The 19,160-nt window shown below is 60.9% G+C and overlaps 1 protein-coding gene across 1 annotated transcript; it reads right to left on the reverse strand.

The window, feature by feature from the left end:
* Positions 1-268: 268 nt before the first annotated feature.
* Positions 269-17,806, reverse strand: LOC122192873 (zinc finger protein 638-like). The gene is made up of 7 exons (XM_042893561.1): positions 17,659-17,806; positions 17,004-17,106; positions 10,167-11,727; positions 5,301-5,362; positions 5,068-5,106; positions 3,075-3,382; positions 269-765 (listed from the first exon to the last, which is right to left on the reverse strand). Exons 1-7 carry the CDS (start codon positions 17,804-17,806, stop codon positions 398-400), a joined length of 2,589 nt encoding a protein of 862 aa, XP_042749495.1. The 3' UTR covers positions 269-397.
* Positions 17,807-19,160: the final 1,354 nt, after the last annotated feature.

Consider the following 19,160-nt stretch of genomic DNA (forward strand, 5'->3'; position numbering starts at 1 on the left):
CCATTTCACTGCCCTCCTTTGAACACGTTCCAGGCCCTCCATGTCTTCCCTGCAGTGAGGGGCCCAAAACTGCACCCAGCACTCGAGGTGCAGCCTCACAGAGCTGCGCACAGGGATGGATGCTCAGCTCCCTGCTCTGCTGGCAGCGCCGTTTCTGATGCAGGCCAGGCTGCCATGTTGGCCACGAGGGCACACTGCTGGCTCATGGCAACCTGTTGTTCCCCAGCTCCCTCCCCGCAGAGCTCCCCTCCAGCAGCTCATCCCCCATCCTGTACCGCTGCACGCCGTTATTCCTCCCCAGATGCAAGACTCCACACTTGCTGTTGTTAAACCCCATCTGGTTTCTTCCTGCCCAGCTCTCAGCCTGTCCAGCTCTCGCTGCACGGCAGCACGGCCTTCAGGCTGTCAGCCAATCCTCCCCATCGTCAGCAACGTCGATAATCACCCGGTTATACGGCGCAGCACGAGGCCTGCTGGGCCCTGCGGCTGAGTCCTCCTCCTCCTCTTCCACCTCCTGCTCTTGGGGCAACTCATCGCTTTGAGGAGAGGAGCCGGATGCAGGCAGAGGAACAGCATCCTTCTTTACGGCCTTGGCAGCGGGGCTCGTTTTGGGGCTTTTCTTCCCTGCCGCCCCATGGCTGGGCGCTGACTTCCCCGAGCCCGACGCCCCGGGTGCGGATGCTTGCGATGATTTGTGCTTGTTGAACTCCGCCACAAAGCCGGGTCCCAACGTTTTCATCACCGCCTCCAGAGCTGCCTTCCTGTCTGCCAAAGGAAGTGAAAAGAAGCCTGGTTTTGTCTTTGCTTTACCTCTACTGCCGCTCAGGTCACCGCGGCTTCAGCTTCCTCCAGACCCGATGTCACTGTGCTGCTTGTCAGTGAGCTCACACACCTCCAATCCCCTGCCTGTCTTTGGGTGGAGATCAGTGGAAATGATGCCCCATCCCTGCAGGCATTGGAGGCCAGGCTGGATGTGGCTGTGGGCAGCCTGGGCTGCTGGTTGCTGACCTGCACACAGCAGGGGGTTGGAAATGAATGAGCACTGTGGGCCTTTGCAACCCAGGCCGTTCTATGAAGGCTGACCTGGTCTGTTCTCTGTGCTCTGCTCCATAAGAAAGGCCTGATTTCATCACCACTGTTCCTTTCCCCACCTCCTTGACACATCCTTCCAATATTTGAAGGGAGCACATAAACAGGAGGGGGAACGGCTGTTTGTGAGGGTGGGTGGTGATGGAACAAGGGGAATGGTTTTAAAGTGAGACAGGGGAGGTTTGGGTTGGATGTGAGGAGGAAGTTTTTCAGCCAGAGGGCAGTGAGGCACTGGCACAGGTTGCCCAAGGAGGCTGTGATGCCCCAGCCCTGCAGGCATTGGAGGCCAGGCTGGATGTGGCTCTGGGCAGCCTGGGCTGCTGGTTGGTGACCTGCACACAGCAGGGGTTGGAGCTGGATGGGTGCTGTGCTCCTGTGCAACCCAGGCCATGCTGGGATTCTATCCACTCTATGATCCCAAACATCTGCCCCAACCTCTCTCCCCCAGGAGCTCTCTTGCAGTTTGTATCCTTCAAGCTGACAAACCACAAAGGCAGCAAAACCTCCAACACTGCAGTATTGTGGGCAGAGGCCACGCTGGCTGGATTTACTCAGCATTTCCTACAGCTACGGAGCAGAGAGCAGAGCAGGGAGCAGAGCAGGGAGCAGAGCAGGGAGCAGAGCAGGGAGCAGAGCAGAGAGCAGGGAGCAGAGCAGAGAGCAGGGAGCAGAGCAGGGAGCAGAGCAGGGAGCAGAGAGCAGAGCAGGGAGCAGAGCAGAGAGCAGAGCAGAGAGCAGAGAGCAGAGCAGGGAGCAGAGCAGAGAGCAGAGCAGAGAGCAGAGCAGAGAGCAGAGCAGGGAGCAGAGCAGAGCCACTGGGCAGCCCAACAAACTGAACCGGATCCTAGGATGCTGCAGTGAATCACAGAACAGCCCAGGTTGGAAGGGATCTCAAGGATCATGAAGCTCCAACCCCCTGTTGCACGCAGGGCCACCAACCTCCCCATTGCACAGCAGCCCAGGCTGCCCAGGGCCCCATCCAACCTCCACCACCTCCAGGGATGGACGGGATCATAGGATCACAGAACGGCCTGGGCTGCAAAGGAGCACAGCTCTCATCTCATCCAACCCCTGCTGTGTGCAGGGTCACCAACCAGCAGCCCAGGCTGCCCAGAGCCACATCCAGCCTGGCCTCCAATGCCTGCAGGGATGGGGCATCCACAGCCTCCTTGGGCAACCTGTAACAGTGCCTCACCTCCCTGTGCAATAACCTTCCTCCTCACATCCAACCTAAACCTCCCCTGTCTCAGTTTAAACCATTCCCCTTCTCCCATCACCATCCACCCTTGTAAACAGCCGTTCCCCCTCCTGTTTATCCACTCCCTTCAAGTCCTGGCAGGCCACCATGAGGTCTCTCCTGACCTTCTCTGCTCCAAGCTGAACAATCCCAGTCCCCTCAACCTTTCACAAACAGCCACCCCAGGAGGGCTCAGAACTGCTGGGGATCCCACAGCAGCTCACACAGAACCACAGAACGGCCGGGGTTGGAAGGGACCTCAAGGGTGATGAAGCTCCAACCCCCTGTTGCATGCAGGGCCACCAACCTCCATATCCAAGGCTACACCAGGCTGCCCAGGGCCCCATCCAACCTCCAACACCTCCAGGGATGGACGGGGCATCACAGCCTCCCTGCAGCTGTTCCAGCACCTCACCTCTCTCTCTAAAGAACTTCCCCTGACACCCAACCCCAATCTGCCCTCCCTCCATTCAAACCGTTTCCCCTCGTCCTGCTGCCATCTCCCCTTGCACAGAGCTGCCTCCCCTCCTGGCTGCAGGCTCCCTTCAGGCACTGCAGGCTGCACTTTGCTCACCCCGCAGCTTCTCTCCTCCGTGCTGCAGAGCCCAGCTCTTTCAGCCTGCCTTTGTGATCGATGCTGCAGCCTCCACTGCAAGCCTTTCAGGACCGGCCCTTCCTTACAACCAAACCCTCCTGAACGCCCACCCCGAGGCCACAACCCGTCCACCCCCCCGCGTCCCCTCCGTACCTTGGGATCTGCTGGTCCTCCTCGACGCCCAGTCATTGCTGGAGGAGCGCTGCGGCCGCAGGCTGCCCCGCAGGGGGTTCCTGGACCTCTGAGGTGACCGTGACCAGTGCCTGGGGCTCAGGCGTCGCACCGACCGCGGGCTTCGGCTCCTGGGTCGTGCTGGGCGATAGCAGCCCGGGCTCCTGGAGCGCGAGCGGGAGTGACGGGGAGCATGGCTGGAGGCCGCGGGCCTGGGGCGCCTGGGGCCGGGGCTGGCCGAGTTGGAGCGGTGCTTGGGGGTCTGGTTCTCCTTCCTGTCCGCGGCATTCCTGAGGAAAGAGAGGCTGCTGGTGAGTCCTGACCTGGTGGTAAATCATAGAGTCACTGAATGGGGTGGGTTGGAAGGGAGATCAAAGAGAGAAGAACCATGGAGTGATGGGGTTGGGTTGGGAGGGTCCTTAAAGATCACAGAACCATGGAATGCTGGGGTTGGAAAGGTCCTTGAAGGTCACAGAATCATGGAATGCTGGGGTTGGGTTGGAAGGGTCCTTAAAGGTCACAGAACCATGGAACAGCTCATATTGGGTTGGAAGGGTCCTTGAAGGTCACAGAATGCTGGGGTTGGGTTGGAAGGGTCCTTGAAGGTCACAGAACCATGGAATGCTGGGGTTGGGAGGGTCCTTAAAGGTCACAGAATGCTGGGGTTGGGTTGGGAGGGTCCTAGAAGGGCAAACAACCATGGAATGCTGGGGCTGGAATGGTCCTTAAAGGGCACAGAACCATGGAATGGTGGGGTTGGGTTGGAAAAGTCCTTGAAGGTCATAGAACCATCGAATGCTGGGGTTGGATTGGGGGGGTCCTTAAAGGTCACAGAGCCATGGAACAGCTCATATTGGGTTGGAAGGGTCCTTGAAGGTCAAAGAACCATGGAATGCTGGGGATGGGTTGGAAGGGTCCTTAAAGGTCACAGAACCACAGAATGCTGGGGTTGGATTGGAAGGGTCCTTAAAGATCACAGAACAATGGAATGCTGGGGTTGGAAGGGTCCTTCAAGGTCACAGAATGCTGGGGTTGGGTTGGAAGGGTCCTAGAAGGTCACAGAACCACAGAATGCTGGGGTTGGAATGTTGGGGTTGGAAGGGTCCTTGAAGGTCACAGAATGCTGGGGTTGGGTTGGAAGGGTCCTTAAAGGTCACAGAACCATGGAATGCTGGGGTTGGGTTGGAAGGGTCCTTGAAGGTCACAGAACCATGGAACAGCTCATATTGGGTTGGAAGGGTCCTTGAAGGTCACAGAACCATGCAATGAGCTGCTTTGGGTTGGAAGGGTCCCCAAAGATCACAGAAGGACAGAATCATATCACAGTTGGGTCGGAAGGGATCCTAAAGCCCCCCCCCAGTCCCTCCCCCATCATCTCAGGCTGCCCAGGGCCCCCCAGCCCTCTGAGCAGTGCGACCCAAAGCAGTGCAGACGAGGCAGGGCACGCACCGAGCCCAGCAGCCCGGCCTGCCCCTCGTCATTCTCCTGCCCACACCGAGTCCTGCAGTGCCAAACGCACGGCCTGCCCCACAGCGCCCCAACCAGGCACAGCCTGGCGGATCTGACGCTGAGGAGCCTTTCAGAGAGACTCTGGGCCCACTCTGCAAAATGAACCTGACTTCTTTCCGTGCTTCTTTGCTTGTTAACTCAGTGTTCGGCTTCTCAGGACGTCTAACAGACGGCAAAAGCCCCTTCACTCCCATTTGCATTGCGGTCGAAATGCGCGCACGCATCGAAGCAGTAAAACAACCCAAACTCACTGAGCCGCCCTGCTGAGCTGGCCCCAAGTTCTGTGCCAACACAACACTGGAGTTATTAAGGAACTCGGGACAATAGCTGCTCTGATGGCCCACGTGATGGCACCACAGAAAGGGAAGGCAAGGCTCGTACAGCCCGGCAGTAAACAAAGCTGGGAAACGAACCGTGTTAACGAGCATAGCGGCAAATTAAGAAGCTGTAATCAAGGAGTGGTTACCGCTTTGAAGAGCGAGACTCGGGGTTCCAGTCGGGGTACCTGTGGGGTCAGAACACAGCCGTCAGCCACGGGATCCCATCCTCAGCCGAATGCAGCTCCCAGGGAACGCTGCAGCTCAGCCCCCGGGCGCCCACCCCCAGCCCCGGCCCAGCTGGGCTCAGTGGTGCACAGGGAGCCTCATCCGCACCGAAAACACTTGTGCCCCCTCCCCCGTTTTGAAACCGAAGCCTTACTGTTGTCGTAAGTGGCGGCAGCTCTCGATGTGGGAAGGGGTGTTCTGGTGCAGGATCCAGTCCTGGGGGGAGAGAGAACACAGGCACAGGGGTGGGTGAGCACACAGCACGCCCACGTCGGGCCACAAGCTGCAGGGCCACAAGCTGCAGGGCCACAAGCTGCAGGGCTGTGGTGCCTCCCCTCCCATCGCCAGCCAGCCCTGCCAGCGAGGCGGCGAGGTCGGAGCGCTCTCCTGCCATCAGCACTCTTGGTGCAGGAGATGAAACACGGCAACGACTGGGGGAGGCTGCTGCAGAACACAGAGCATGACCGCCTCCCTGGCTGTTGGGCTGCGTGAGCCCCCGTGCTGTGCTGAGCTGAGCTGCCAACACGATGCAGCACCAGGAGGGCCCCGGTGCTGCAGCCGAAGCACGGCTCACCCTGCCTGGCACCATCACCCAGCACTCCTGGCACCCAGAGGCCATGAACGAGTCCCACGCACCTCACCAGCCCCAGCCATCGCTCCGTAGGAGAGCTGCGACCAGAGGCCTTCCCAGGCAGGGGGTGAAGCACAACACAAACCCAGAGCCACAGCGCCAGCCCTGGGAACTCCTCCACGCGGTCGAAGGAAAGCACAACAGCGCAGGCAGCTGCACCAAGACTGCCCTCAAAGTGCCAGCGCCGAGCTGCTGGCGGGTGCTAAACCTGCTGCCGAAGGGTCGGCAGGGGGACCAGCGCTGAGCCCTGCAGGCAGCGCCCGCTGCGGTGCTTGGGGAGCGCAGCAGCCATCTCACAAACCAGGGCTGCCCTTCCAATTGCACGCCGGTTGCTAACAAAGGACAATAAAACCGTTCTAAGACTCCACAAAAGCGCTCAGCTGGCACAAAGTTGCTCGTGGGCTGCAAGGCCGACACGGGGCCTCGATGGAAAGTCGGTGATGGCTTCCTCGAAGCGTGCCGGGGGGGGGGGACACCACGTGCCAGCACACCACCGCTTGGTGCTTGTGAGGAAACCAGAGTTATTTCCAGTGCCTGAAGCAGAATGTGAGTCTGTGTGTCCCAGCCAAGGGAAGGGCTGATGGAACAGCCTGCAGGCTCTCAGCAGCACCGCGTGCACAGCACCAGGAGCAGCAGCGCAGCACTGTGAGCTCTGCGCATCCCCGCTGTGCTGCTGGAGAGCAACCTCACTCTTCAGCTCAGAGATCCTCCTTCCCAACAAGCTCACGTCCTTCTCTTCTTCCAGCCTTCGCTGCAGCAATGCATCCTCGCACCGTTACAGGAGCCTCCATCCGTGTGCATTCCTCCCCTCCAGCAGCGAGCACAGGGGCAGCTCCAGCACTGAGGGCTGCAGGCACCTCTGTGGGTCACCCAGCCCAGGAGCCTCACCATTCAAGCAGAGAGCAAGCACTGCAAGGTTGGATGTCAGGGGAAGTTGTGTGCTGTGAGAGCGGGGAGGGGCTGAACAGCTGCAGGGAGGCTGTGATGCCCCGTCCATCCCTGGAGGTGTTGGAGGTTGGATGGGGCCCTGGGCAGCCTGGTGTAGCCTTGGATATGGAGGTTGGTGGCCCTGCATGCAACAGGGGGTTGAAGCACTGGAACAGGCTGCCAGGGGGGCTGTGGGGTCTCCTCCTCTGGAGATGTTCAAGTCTCACCTGGACGCCTACCTGTGCAACCTGCTGTAGGAACTGCCTTGGCAGGGGGTTGGTCTCCATGATCTCTAGAGGTCCCTTCCAAGCCCTGCAATGCTGTGATCACCCCCGAGGTCCCTTCCAACCCGGGCCATCCTGTGGTTCTGTGAAGGCATGGTGCTGGGCTGGAGATGCAGAGCTGCTGCTGAGCGTCACCATTCCACGTGGGCTGGAAACGAGGTGGCTGAAGGCAGAAATCACCCTTCAGTACTGCACCGCAGCCGCTACTGAAGTGAAAGAGAAGCGCTCACAACACGCTTCAACCCGCTGGGAGGCTGCCAACAGTCCTGCAGAGAACAGCAAGGTGAGATTGCAGCTAACAGGCAGCGGGATGGATCTCCATCAGGACACAAACGTGCTTCTGCTGACCCACCGCGCACGCAAGGACTGCACTGCGCCTCACAGCAGCACCGCGGGGCTCCCTGTGGGTCCCTTCCCAGAGCAGAGCTGTGCCACGCTGAGCGCTGCCCTCAGCTGCAGGCAGCTCCATGGAGAGGCATCCGAGGAGCGCAGGCACATTCGGGTGCGTGACTCTCCTGACACAGCTCTCGTTTTCATGCTGAGATCTCCCTGAGCTGCTTCAGCTTCGGTTTCATCCGAGCTCGTTAACGAGCAACGTTAATTACCCGAGGAAAACGAGCGGATGCTGCAGGGTGCGTCGGGCTGGGCTCCACGTGGGACAGGGAGGCTGGGGGGCCAAAGGGACGCAGCCCAGGGATGCAGAGATGGAGCGGCGGGGGCACGGCTCTGACGTGGGCTGTCCTCCATGGGCGCCGCTGCCGTGTGGGGCTGCGCTGCCAAAGAGTCACAGCACAACGAATGCTGCTGGCGAGCGCCCTGAGCTCTGAGTGTCATTTCAGCAACGCTGCAGCTCTGCTGCTGGACCTGGAGTCGCTTTCAGTGCTGGATAAGAAGGTTCTTCTCATTCGATACGCTCCATCCTCTCCAGAACTCAGCAGCTGCTGTGCCGTGAGCCATCGCCGCGCTGCTTCCTTCTGAACACACGCAGATGTTGCTACAGGACTCAGTCAGCGGGGAAACAGCAGGTTGGACCTGGTGCTCTCAGAGGACCCTTCCAGTCTCGGTGATGCCACGATCAAACCTTCCCAGCCGGCCCCGTCACGAAGGCAGCACTTTGTAGCGCAGCATCTCAAAGCCGCACATCGCAGCTCGGCCCCACGCGGCACGACTCGCCACCTCCCGAAAGCAGCCCTGTGCTCCCACTGAGCTCAGGGAGGGAGGAAAGGCGGCGAGGTCGACGTGGGAACCCACATAGGGACACAAAGCTGCAGCCCCACAGTGCCGAGGGCAGCGAAATGGGGAGGGGTGTGGAGCACAGGGCTGCTGAGGAGCTGAGGGAGCTGGGAGTGTGGAGGGTGAGAAGAGGAGCTCAGGGGAGACCTGGCTGCACTCTGCCACCTCCTGAAGGGAGGCTGTGATGTCAAAGGGCCTGGCCTCTTCTCCCAGGCAAATAGTAGGACCTGAGGAAACGGCCAGGACTTGTAGCAGAGGAGCTTTGGGTTGGACAGGAGGCAGAACTGCTTCTCTCAGTGCTCAGGCCCTGCAATGGCTGCCCAGGAGGTGGGGGAGGCGCCTGGCTGAGGAGCTGCGTGCTGTGCTTTGGTGCTGGTGGTGCTGATAGCAATGGGACGGGGGTTGGACTGGATGCTCTTGCAGCTCGTTTCCAACCTTGGGATTCTATGATTCTGTGATTCTATGAGAAGTCAGCTCCTCTGGCAGCGCTGGCAGTGCATGGAGCAGGAGGAAGCTCAGTCCTTCAGCTCACACGGGAACTGAGGGCGCTTCTCTGAGCCCTGCCCCGTGGTGAACACAAACCCTCGTCTGTTACCTGTTCCATTTCAGACGTTCTTCTCTGGAACGGAGCTTCCCCTTCAGTTTCCCATCCTGCTGCATTTCTTCCCGACCAGGAGAGCTCCAGCACTGCGATGCCCCTGGTGCAGCCGCCAGCACTGCAGCAGCCACGCGCCGTCCGAAACGCAGCAACCTTGCACGGCTCTGCCCCCACAGGCTTCCTGTTTGGGGAGAGCTACTTCCAATTCCAACGCACGGAGCCAATAACCAAACCACACAGTTATTTCAAGTCACGCTCTTGTGGGTTCCGCCACGTCAAGCTCAGCTCCTTCAAGGAACACCTACGGCTTTCAGGAGTCTCTTCTCCCTCTTCTTCCTTCCTGTCCTGGTTTTATGGGTTTTGTTTATCGGTATTCCACACCATAACGTCATGCAATGCACTGCAGGGTTTGATTTCTGATGCTCGAGTTCCGAATGTTTGTCCGATGGAGAAGAACGACATTTCCCCAGGAGGCTTTGTGGTCAGCGAGGAGATAAAACTCCATGCAAGCTCACCGGATTCCTTCTTCTTCACCTGCTCTTCACCATCTGTGCTTCACCGTCTGCTTCTCTTCATTCACTCCACTGGACTGCACTTCTCACCCCAGCACTGCGCTGAGCCCTACCTACCATTCAGACAAACTCTCCCTCTCTCATTGCACTTTGCTAATACTACATTTAACAAATCATTTGTTCCACCTCGGATTATTGCCGTTGTTTTCAAGTATTTTGGGGTCCCCCGTTTCCCTTTTCCGGAGGCACAGATCCGCAGATCCCTCTGCCCTGCAGGTCACAGAACCGGGCCGAAGCAGCCCGCAAACCGCTGACGCTTCCTCTTCTTCCACCACGGGCTGATGCCACCCACAGCTCCGCAGCCCGGCTGGGTGGATGGAGAGCTGCACGCACCGCTCACGGCTGGGAGCCTCCCCTGGGCCAGCCTGGAAGGCGATGTGGGTACAGAGCAGCAGCGCTCTGCCGGCGTCGGCTCTGCAGCAGCGGGGCTGAGCACACCAACGTGGGGTGCTCTCACCTGCCCCGCCGGGTCAGCACAGCGCCGCCGACAACCAGGCAACGTCAGTGGTTTAAGCAGGCGACGAAGGGTTCGTTCTGCTGCTCGGAATCCAAAGGCAGACCTCGCTTTTAACACGAGAGCAACCCGAACAACGCGCACGAGGTTGGACACAGAGCACGCTGTGCGGCACGGCGCTCGTCCTGCGCCGCCTGACATCGGCACCTCGGCACTCAGGCCGCTGAGCAGCAGCACAGCCAGTAAAACATCAGCTCCCCACCCAGAGCAGCGGGTAAGGAGCTGGGTACAAGTACGGCAATAATCTGTAAAGACACTCACCTTCATACGAGCGCATTCTACGTTACACAGAGAACACATATGTGGGAATATTCTCGGCGACGTCGCATAGTAGTCATTCATCATTGACGGGGTGGGCAAGCGTTTGATCTTCTGCGAGTCAGACTGCAGGAAGGACGGCAGCCACGACGCCTTCACAACGCCAAAGGGGGACTTAATGGGCCCTTCGGGCTGCGGCTGGAAGGGCTTCTGCCCCATCCCGGAGCTCTGGGCACTGGGCTGGCTGCTCCCGGCCTCGTGCTGGATCCTGTCCCGCTGCTCCAGGATGGCCAGCAGCTCTGCCGAGAAGGGCGGCTGGGGGAGGACGGGCACGACGGGCTGCGAGATGAGCGGCGGCACGACGGGCTGCGCCATGGGCGGCACGGCCAGCGGCAGGATGGGCGGCATGACGGGCAGCACCGCGGGCGGGGGGCCAGCCTTCCCCACGGGCGCCGCGCACAGCCCGCCCGCCTTCCCCGCTGGCTCCGCTGGGAAAAATGGGTGAGGGTTGGCCGGGTCGCTCTGGAAAGCCGGCGGGGGCTTCATGACGTCCTGCGGTGGGAAGGCCGGGCCGCACGCCACGCCGGCCGGCGGGACGCCCATGGGCACGCTCTGCTCTCGGTGGAACTCTTCCCTCTTCTCTCCGCCCGGCGCTTCGGGGTTGTAGGGCCGTGCTTCCAGAGGCTCCTCTCTCAGCGCTTCCACGTTGTAACCGCGCACCTCCAGAGGATCCTCGGTGTACCCGTACTTGCTGGCGTGCCCGTAGTCGATCACCTTGCCTTTGACGGCCGCGCCGCTCGTCCCGCTCATCGCTTCTCCTCGGCTCTGGGAATGCAGGCCGGGCAAAGGCTGGCCCATCTTCCGCATCCGTATCTCTCTGAGGATGAGCGGCATGTTCTCGGGGGTCAGCTGGTCATCCGGGTAGCGACTGAGCTCCTCCAGATCTTCGTTGGACAGCCCGAAGCTCGCCAAGATGCTGGACGCGCTCTCCGGCGTGTAGCGGTTCTGCGCCGCGGCGTTCTGCTCCGGGATTCGGGCTGGGGGCTTCTGCGAGACCACCGGCGGGGGCGGGCAGGGGCTGCCGTCCCAGCGGCCGGCGCGCACGTCGCCCTTCTGCTCCTGGTGCAGGCTGCCCTTGGCCTTGGCCTGCCGCGGGTCGGCCCTGTGCAGGGTGACGCGGACGTTGATGCGCTGCGAGCCGGTCCACGGGACGCTGTCCTGCCCCGACGCGCGCGGCGCTGCCCCCCGGGGTGCTCCTGGGGCCGGGGGTCTCTGCGGGCCCGTCACACCCTGGAAGGATCCCGGGGGCTTTGCTGCGGACGGGTTGGGTCCTCTCGGCCTCTGCGGCAACGCTCCTCTGGGGCTAAACATGGCGCTTTTCAGAACGGCCCGGCCGAAGGAAGCATGAGGAGGCGCGGAGCTGCTGGCGGTCAACTGCTGCAGAGCCAACTGGGTCTTAATGTGAGCAAGCTGAAAAGGAGGAGGGCCCAACACAAGCGGGCTGGCAATGCCAAGGTTCAAGGAATTCACAAGTGGAGCGAAACTTTCCAAGAACAACACAAAGCTGAAAGTTAAAAGACAAGGGTTAGATGGTTCAGCGGTGCACCGGCTGCGCGCTGTGGGTTCTATAACCAGTGAGAAAAACAGGGCAGGTCAGAAAACAGCACTTCAATGGCCCTTCAAATGGCACTTCTACATTCAAGTTCACAAAGCCGCCAACAACAGCGCTGCCCGTCGCTCACACGGCCTCACCCCGCAGTCTGCTCCCAGGCAGACAGGTTGGACCCAACGCCTTCAGTGTCACACAGAACAAAACCCCGAGACGACAGCATTTTCCAAGACCCGACATTTCAGGTCTTTAAGAACAACGTTATCGTGCGCGCCGTGTCGTGAGCGGTAAACCAAAGGGTTTGGAGCCCACTCCGAACGCTTCGCAAAGTGAAATCGTGGTGCAGAGAAATGAGAACAGAGGCAGTTTGGGAGTGAGGCGGCTGCGGAGCTGCAGGCAGGACGGCTGGCGGAGGGACGCTCCCACGGCAGCTCCCTTGGGGAACTACAGCATCCTGACAGCATCCGCGGGGCGCAGTGGCCGCATCCTGCGCCTGCAGCTCCGTCTGGCAGATGTGCGAGGCAAGATTTGGTACTGAGACAACTTGAGATGGAAAGGTGTAAAGTCGTACGAAGGCTGGGGATACGGCATGCAGAACGGCAGCGGAACCCGTCGGCTTTTATCTCAGCTGAAACCAGCCGTGCAGCAGAACGCGTGGATGCAGGCAGAACACAGCAGGGCTTCGCAGCTCGGCTCTGCCTCCCGCCTGCACACCGCACGCAGGTGAACCCCCAACCCCTGGAGGCGGGCAGCGACCCGAACAAAGCTGGACTCAACACAGCCACAGCGAAGCCAGGGGCAAGGAGACGCACGGAGAACGTGGAAGAACCTTCTCTAGTCACTGGGGAAGGTCCGCCCTGCAGACACAGCCCGGCACAATCAGGGCAAAGATAATTGGCTGCTGATTTCTCTCACTAAACGCTGCTGAATTTGCAGGCTCCGTGTGAGTTACATTTCAACAGAACAAGCTGGGAAGCTGAGCGTGGCGCAGAGGCAGCCAGCAGTGCTGTCCAGACCTTCACCCAACGGCCCCTGAGCATCCTCACTGCTCAGCCGAGCTCAGCGCCACACAACCCCTCCGCTCCCTGCAAAGCCACAGCACGCAGAGCAGCTCGCTGGCAGCCCCCTGCTGGAAGCCACCGCTCCGCGTCCTGCCAGCCAGCCCTGACATCGCAGCCACCAGCACAGGTAGAGAAGAAAACAGGCAAGCGAAGCACAGGCACTCATCTCCTTCCACAGAAGGACGGGCTGTAAAACAGCCTCAAAAGCCAAGCAACATCCTTTGCTTCTGCCACCCCCAGCTGCGTACCCACGCTGCTCAGCAGCGGCCACAACGCGCGGCTTGCTCCGTGCTGCGGTGCAGAACCTGCTGCTGGAACCCAGCCTGCCACGGTCTAACCCAGCAATGCTCTCCTGCTGGATGTGTGTGAATGCCTGCTGCCAGGCCCCTGCACACAGCACCCAGCAGAGAGCAGCCACACACATTCACAACCCAGTGCATGAGCTCTCCAGAAACCCACAGCGCCGAGGAAAGCTGTCCTGGCTCTGCTGGGATGCAGCTGCGTCCATCCCAAGAGCTGGATGCCCCATGCAGCTCCCTTGGTTCTGCTGTTTCACAAGGACCTCCCCAAGTCCTCGAGGAGTCTCTTCCCTTCTCCAGCTGTGCTGCCCCACACAGTGATGCTGGTGGGGTCCTGCAGGCACTCGGGTGCTGCTCTCGCAGTCCCTGACAACACCAAGGGCTGTGCTTCCAGTCAGCCACCACCAGATTTCTGCCACGAAGCCCAGTACAACCTGCCCAGAAACGGGGCCCTGCTCCACCGACTGCTGGATCTGCAGACAGGAGTCCCTTAGGGAGACCTCAGCCCTCCTGCTGCACCTGCAGACCCGCCTGCCAGCAGCCCATGCAGCACTGTTCCTGCATGGACCCTTTCCAGCTTCACAGCCCCCCACAGCCCGCATCCACGGCACTGAGGTCTGAGATGACACAACCCCCTCTTCCAGTCCTCTCCATGGTGGCACAGGGCCTGCAGCTCCATCCCCTGCGCAGGGACAACAGACAGCACACGGCAGTAGGAACGCTACAGCAGGCTGAGAAACTGAAAGTCGCTGCAGGCAGCTGGCAGGATCCATCCCAGAGGGGAGGAGGAGGAAGGTGAAGCTGTTGTGCCCGCAGCGCCAGGATGAGGCCGGGCCCCAGGTGCTGCTTCTTCTGCAAGCTGCCCAGGCAGAGCAAAACAAGGAGACGTTTCTGAGAGCAGTCCTTATTTCCTTATCAACAGCTCTAAGGCAACATTAGGCCACAGCTACCAAAGGGAAACGAGTAAAAGACACTCAAGAGAAAAGAGAAGAGGGGAGAGAGAGACAGAAAACGGAGAGGTTTCACCACCCTTTGGATCCAGCGCTGTTCCAGGCTGGGGATGTGGGCTGGAAGGCAAACACGCACGCTCGCCGTCGCAGTCGGGCTGTGCAGGGCTGCCCTCGGGGCAGCAGCTCCTTCGTGTCTGCCTGGGTTCCACATTCGGGAGTCCTCAGCAGGGGCCTCTGTTGGCCACGCTCCCCGCAGTGAGGTCAGTCTGAGCTGTCAGTCCATTCACACTCAGATGGTTCTCAGCCGCCGGAGTCGCCCAGCACTGAGAGCAGCAGATGCCAGTCCTTAGGAAGCAGAGAAAGCAGCTTGCTGCTCCACCGCAGGGCTCGATCCGTCTCTCCCGGCTTCCCTCCTGCAATGCTTCCCGCTCCGCTTGCTTCACACAAGACAGGCCAAGCCCCTCCATGGCCACGGACACCCCACCAAGCACAGTAAGCTCCGTCCAGCCTGCTCCGATCCAAGTCATCTCCGTGCCCCAAAGGCTGCAGCCAAGCACCTGCAGGGCTGCCAGGCCTCCCCCACCTCAGCAGGGCCAAGGGAAGGTACAAAAAAAGAAGAGCAAGAAGTGCTGAGAAAACTCACAGGTAAGATAAAGGTGGCCTCGAGGCACAAGAATAAAAACCTACAGCTCTCTGATGCTGCCACAGGTTCCCTCCCAGCACCTGTGACGTCAGGACACTTCACATCCCGACAGAAGGAACTCCGTGGGAGTCTTCCAGGAAGGAACCCTCATGAGAAGGCCAACAAACGATGCTTCAGCGCTGTTATGGAATACCAGCAGCAAGAATGGGTGTCTTCTCCAAATTCCACCTCCTGTGTGAAACTGCAGAGCAGCACAGATCCTGCGCCGCTTCCTTCGCGCACGCATCCACGCACAGCGGCTCTGAGGCACGCAGAGCTCTGCGCACCAACGCTTCAGCCTCAAAGCCCCTACGTAAAGCATCCAGCTCTGTTCACAAAAACCCCCCGGTGGCAAAGAAATAAGAAACCATTTCATTTACCTTTAGAGCCCAAAGAGCATTTCTGCGCCGCTCCCCATCCGCAGGCAGAACCGACCGGGGTGGTGGAGCCCTGCAGAACCCAGCCTGCGCCCAACCACGCAGCATTTGGGCAGGGGAAGGGAATGTTTTGCAGGCAACTTGGAGCCCCACCCCGGGATAAACAGCTCTCACTGCCACTCGTCATAGAGAGCAGCACATCCCCACCCCTCCAGCGCAGGCTGCTCTGTTTGTTCTGGCAGGAGGCCCTCGAAGGATTGGGAAAGAATGCGATGCAACGCAAGATATTCCTTGCCCCCGAGGAGAGCTTCTCCTTACCTCACAGCATCCACCCTCCAGCACAGCTCAGGGCAGCGCCAGGACTTCGTCTCAGCTGCGAGAGCCACGAGCACGCAGCAGGAGGGCTGAGCCTGGAGCTGAGCTCAGGGCTGGGCTGTGGATCGTGAGGGCGACCGCTGCTTTCCGGTCTTCTAAACGCACACTGAGTTCTTGTCACCGAACCGCAGCGTATCCCGAGAGGAAAGGAACCCATAAGCATCACGGCGCTGTGCCCCTTCACTGCTCTTTTCCAATGACTCCGTGGAGGAACAGAACAGGAAGAGGCTGCCCAGAGACGTGGTGGAAGCTCCATCCCACGAGCCATGCAGGCAGGATGGGGCCTGGGCTCCTGCTGGAGCTGCGTGTCCCTGCTCAGGGCAGGGCGGTGGGAGCAGACGGCTCCTGAAGGCCCCCCCCAACTCTATGAAAATGAACCTGAAGAATTTAACGACCTGTACCTCATTACTGCACCGGAACAAGTGGCTTGGAGAAGAGAAGGCTCCAGGGAGACCTCATAGTGCCCTTCCAATACTTGAAGGGAGGGCATAAACAGGAATAGGAATGCTTGTTTGCAAGGGTGGATGGTGACAGGACAAGGGGGAATGGTTTGAAACTGAGACAGGGGAGGTTTAGGTTGGATGTCAGGAGGAAGTTTTTCACACACAGGGTGGTGAGGCACTGGCACAGGTTGCCCTAGGAGGCTGTGGATGCCCCATCCCTGCAGGCATTCAAGGCCAGGCTGGATGTGGCTCTGGGCAGCCTGGGCTGCAGGTTGGTGACCTGCACACAGCAGAGGGTTGGAACTGGATGAGCATTGTGCTCCTTTGCAACCCAGGCCATGCTGTGAGTCGATGGGGAGATCTAAGGGGGGGGGGGGGGGAGGGAATCTATGGAGGGGGGATGTATGGGTCCCTTGGTGACCCTGCACACAGCAGGAGTGAGATGCTCGTTGTGGCCCTTTTCAACCCAGGCCATTCCATACCGCCCTAGGAGGTGAAGCAGCGCAGCTCCGTGCCTCACAAGCAGCCCAACATCCGCGCACTGATGGCTACGGAAGCACCGCAGAAGCCCTCGGGTGGGAAAAACCCTTTGGGATCGCACAGCCCACAGCACTGAGCGCAGCCCAGCGGGGCCGCCGGGCACAACGAGACACCCGGCACAACGCGGAGCCGCCGGCGGACAAAGCGCCCGCAGCGTCCGTCTGCGCCGAGGGAAACGAGAGGAACCGCGGCTCCGGGCTCCTCTCAGCGCTCCTGAGGCTGCGCGGGATGCGGGCCCGGAAGAGATGCGGCCCCAAGGGACGCGGGCCCAAAAGGGATGCGGGCCCAAGGCTCCCCTGCGGGCTCCCCGGCCTCTCCGGAGCCACACGACCCCCCGACCGAGCGGAGATGGAGCCCGGCAGCAGCGCGGCGCCTCCTTGCACAAACCGCCCCGCAGCTCCGAACCGCCGCTCCCGGCCCGCCGCCCCGCAGCGCGGCTCCGGCCGCCATTTTGTGCGGCCCCTCAGCGCGGCGCAGGCCCGGGGGGCGGCCTGGCGGCCCTACCTCTCCCGGCCGCCCGGGGCGGCTCCCCCGTCCTCCTCCGGTTCCTGCCGCCGCCTGCGGGCCGAGACGAGCCGGGCCGAGCGGAGCGCCTCGGCGACGCGGCCTTAACGGACGGACGGAGCGACGCTGCGGGCGCCGCGCCGAAGCGCATGCGCGATGCACCGCCGCGCCTGCGCGCCGGACGCGGATCTGCAGTGCGCGTGCGCGGCCGCTCGTCCGGGCTCTGAGGGCCCTTGCGCATGCGCTGAGCGCTGTGCGACGGGGCATCCCGGGAGCGCCGCTATCAGAGAGCGCCCCCGTGTGGGCTGGAGGAGTGAGCTGTCACCTCGCTGCCCACCAGGGCACCCGCTGGCTCTGGCCACCCATCGCTCAGGATCGCCCTTCTTGGCCACCAGGGCACCCGCTGGCTCACGGTCAACGTATGGCCAACCGTTGGTCAACTGCTGACCAACAACTGGTCACCCATTGGTCAACTAACGGGCTCTCAGTCAACAGCCAGGACACCATTTGTGTCACAGCCACCACGGCACCCTCCTGGCTCTGGTCACCCATCACTCAGTGCTCTTTCTTGGCCCCCAGGGCACCCTGCAGACTCGTGGTCACCCCATGGCCTTCTTGGCCACCAGGGCACCCTGCTGGCTCAAGGTCAACATACGGCCAACTGTTGTCAACCAGGACATCGTCTGCATCACCTTCACGGCCACCAGGGCACACTGCTGCCTTATGGCCATGCTGTGGTCAACACTGGCCTTCTTGGCCACCAGGGCACACTGATGGCTCATGGTCACCTTCTGGTCACCCATTGGTCAACTGATGGTCAGCCAGGACACCTCCTTGGCCACCAGGGCACCCTGCTGGCTCGTGGTCACCCTGTGGTCAATCGTTGGTCAACTGTCAGTCAACAACTGGTCACCCATTGGTCAACCGTTGGCCATCCAGGACACCATTTGTGTCACCTTCTTGGCCACCAGGGCACACTGATGGCTCATGGTCACCCTGTGGTCAACCACTGATCAACTGTTGGTCATCCAGGACACCATTTGTGTCACTTCCTTGGCTCCCAGGGCACCCTGCAGACTCGTGGTCACCCCATGGCCTTCTTGGCCACCAGGGCACCCTGTTGGCTCATGGTCACCTTCTGGTCACCCATTGGTCAAGTGATGGTCAGCCAGGACACCTCCTTGGCCACCAGGGCACCCTGCTGGCTCGTGGTCACCCTGTGGTCACTTGTTGGTCAACTGTCAGTCAACAACTGGTCACCCATTGGTCAACTGTTGGCCATCCAGGACACCATTTGTGTCACCTTCTTGGCCCCCAGGGCACCCTGCAGACTTGTGGTCACCCCATGGCCTTCTTGGCCACCAGGGCACCCTGTTGGCTCACAGTCACCTTCTGGTCACCCGTTGGTCAACTGATGGTCAGCTGGGTCACCTCCTTGGCCACCAGAGCACCCTGTTGGCTCACGGTTACCCCGCGGTCACTTGTTGGTCAACTGTTGGCCATCCAGGACACCATTTGTGTCACCTCCATGGCCCCCAGGGCACTGTTGGCTCTCGCTCGCCCTGCGGTCCATCGTTGGTCACCCACTGGTCAACTGTTTGTCCGCCAGGACACCGTTTGTGTCACCTTCTTGGCCGCCCTGTTGGCTCACAGGAACCAGCAGGAGGGGTTTGATGGTTCCAGCTGTGAAAGGACGCGGATGACGAGGAGATCGACTCCATCTGAAGCGCTGCTCCTCTCCAGCTGCCCTCATTGAACCTCGGAGTGCCGTCAGCTCCCAGATCCCCAGCAGCAGCAGCGCGGAGCTTCGGGGGACCCTGCAGCCCCCAACGCAGCACAAAAGCACCCAAAAAAGCCCCCAGAGGAGCTGACAGAAAGGCAAGAAGCCAAAATCAGCAGCCGGGGAGGGGAGCGCGGTGCGATGGGAGCTGTGTGGTGGGAGCCCCACGGCGGCAGCGGCTCCCGTTGGCGACGGAGATGAGCTGAACCCCAGCAGCCCGACTGGGAGCAGTGGGAGCAGCAGCAGCTCAGCTCCAGCGCCAAACGCCGCCCCTCAGTGCCACCCCCGTGGCGCCGCTGTCCCTCCAGCGCTGCCAACAGCCTGCAGGACGTCGGGATTTGCGCCTGTCAGCAGCTGCAAGCAGATCCCACGGCCCC

The sequence above is a fragment of the Lagopus leucura genome, unplaced genomic scaffold (genome assembly GCF_019238085.1).
Source record: "Lagopus leucura isolate 7727_CA_CO unplaced genomic scaffold, USGS_WTPT01 35073-0_obj-0_obj, whole genome shotgun sequence".
In the NCBI taxonomy this organism is placed as follows: domain Eukaryota; kingdom Metazoa; phylum Chordata; class Aves; order Galliformes; family Phasianidae; genus Lagopus; species Lagopus leucura.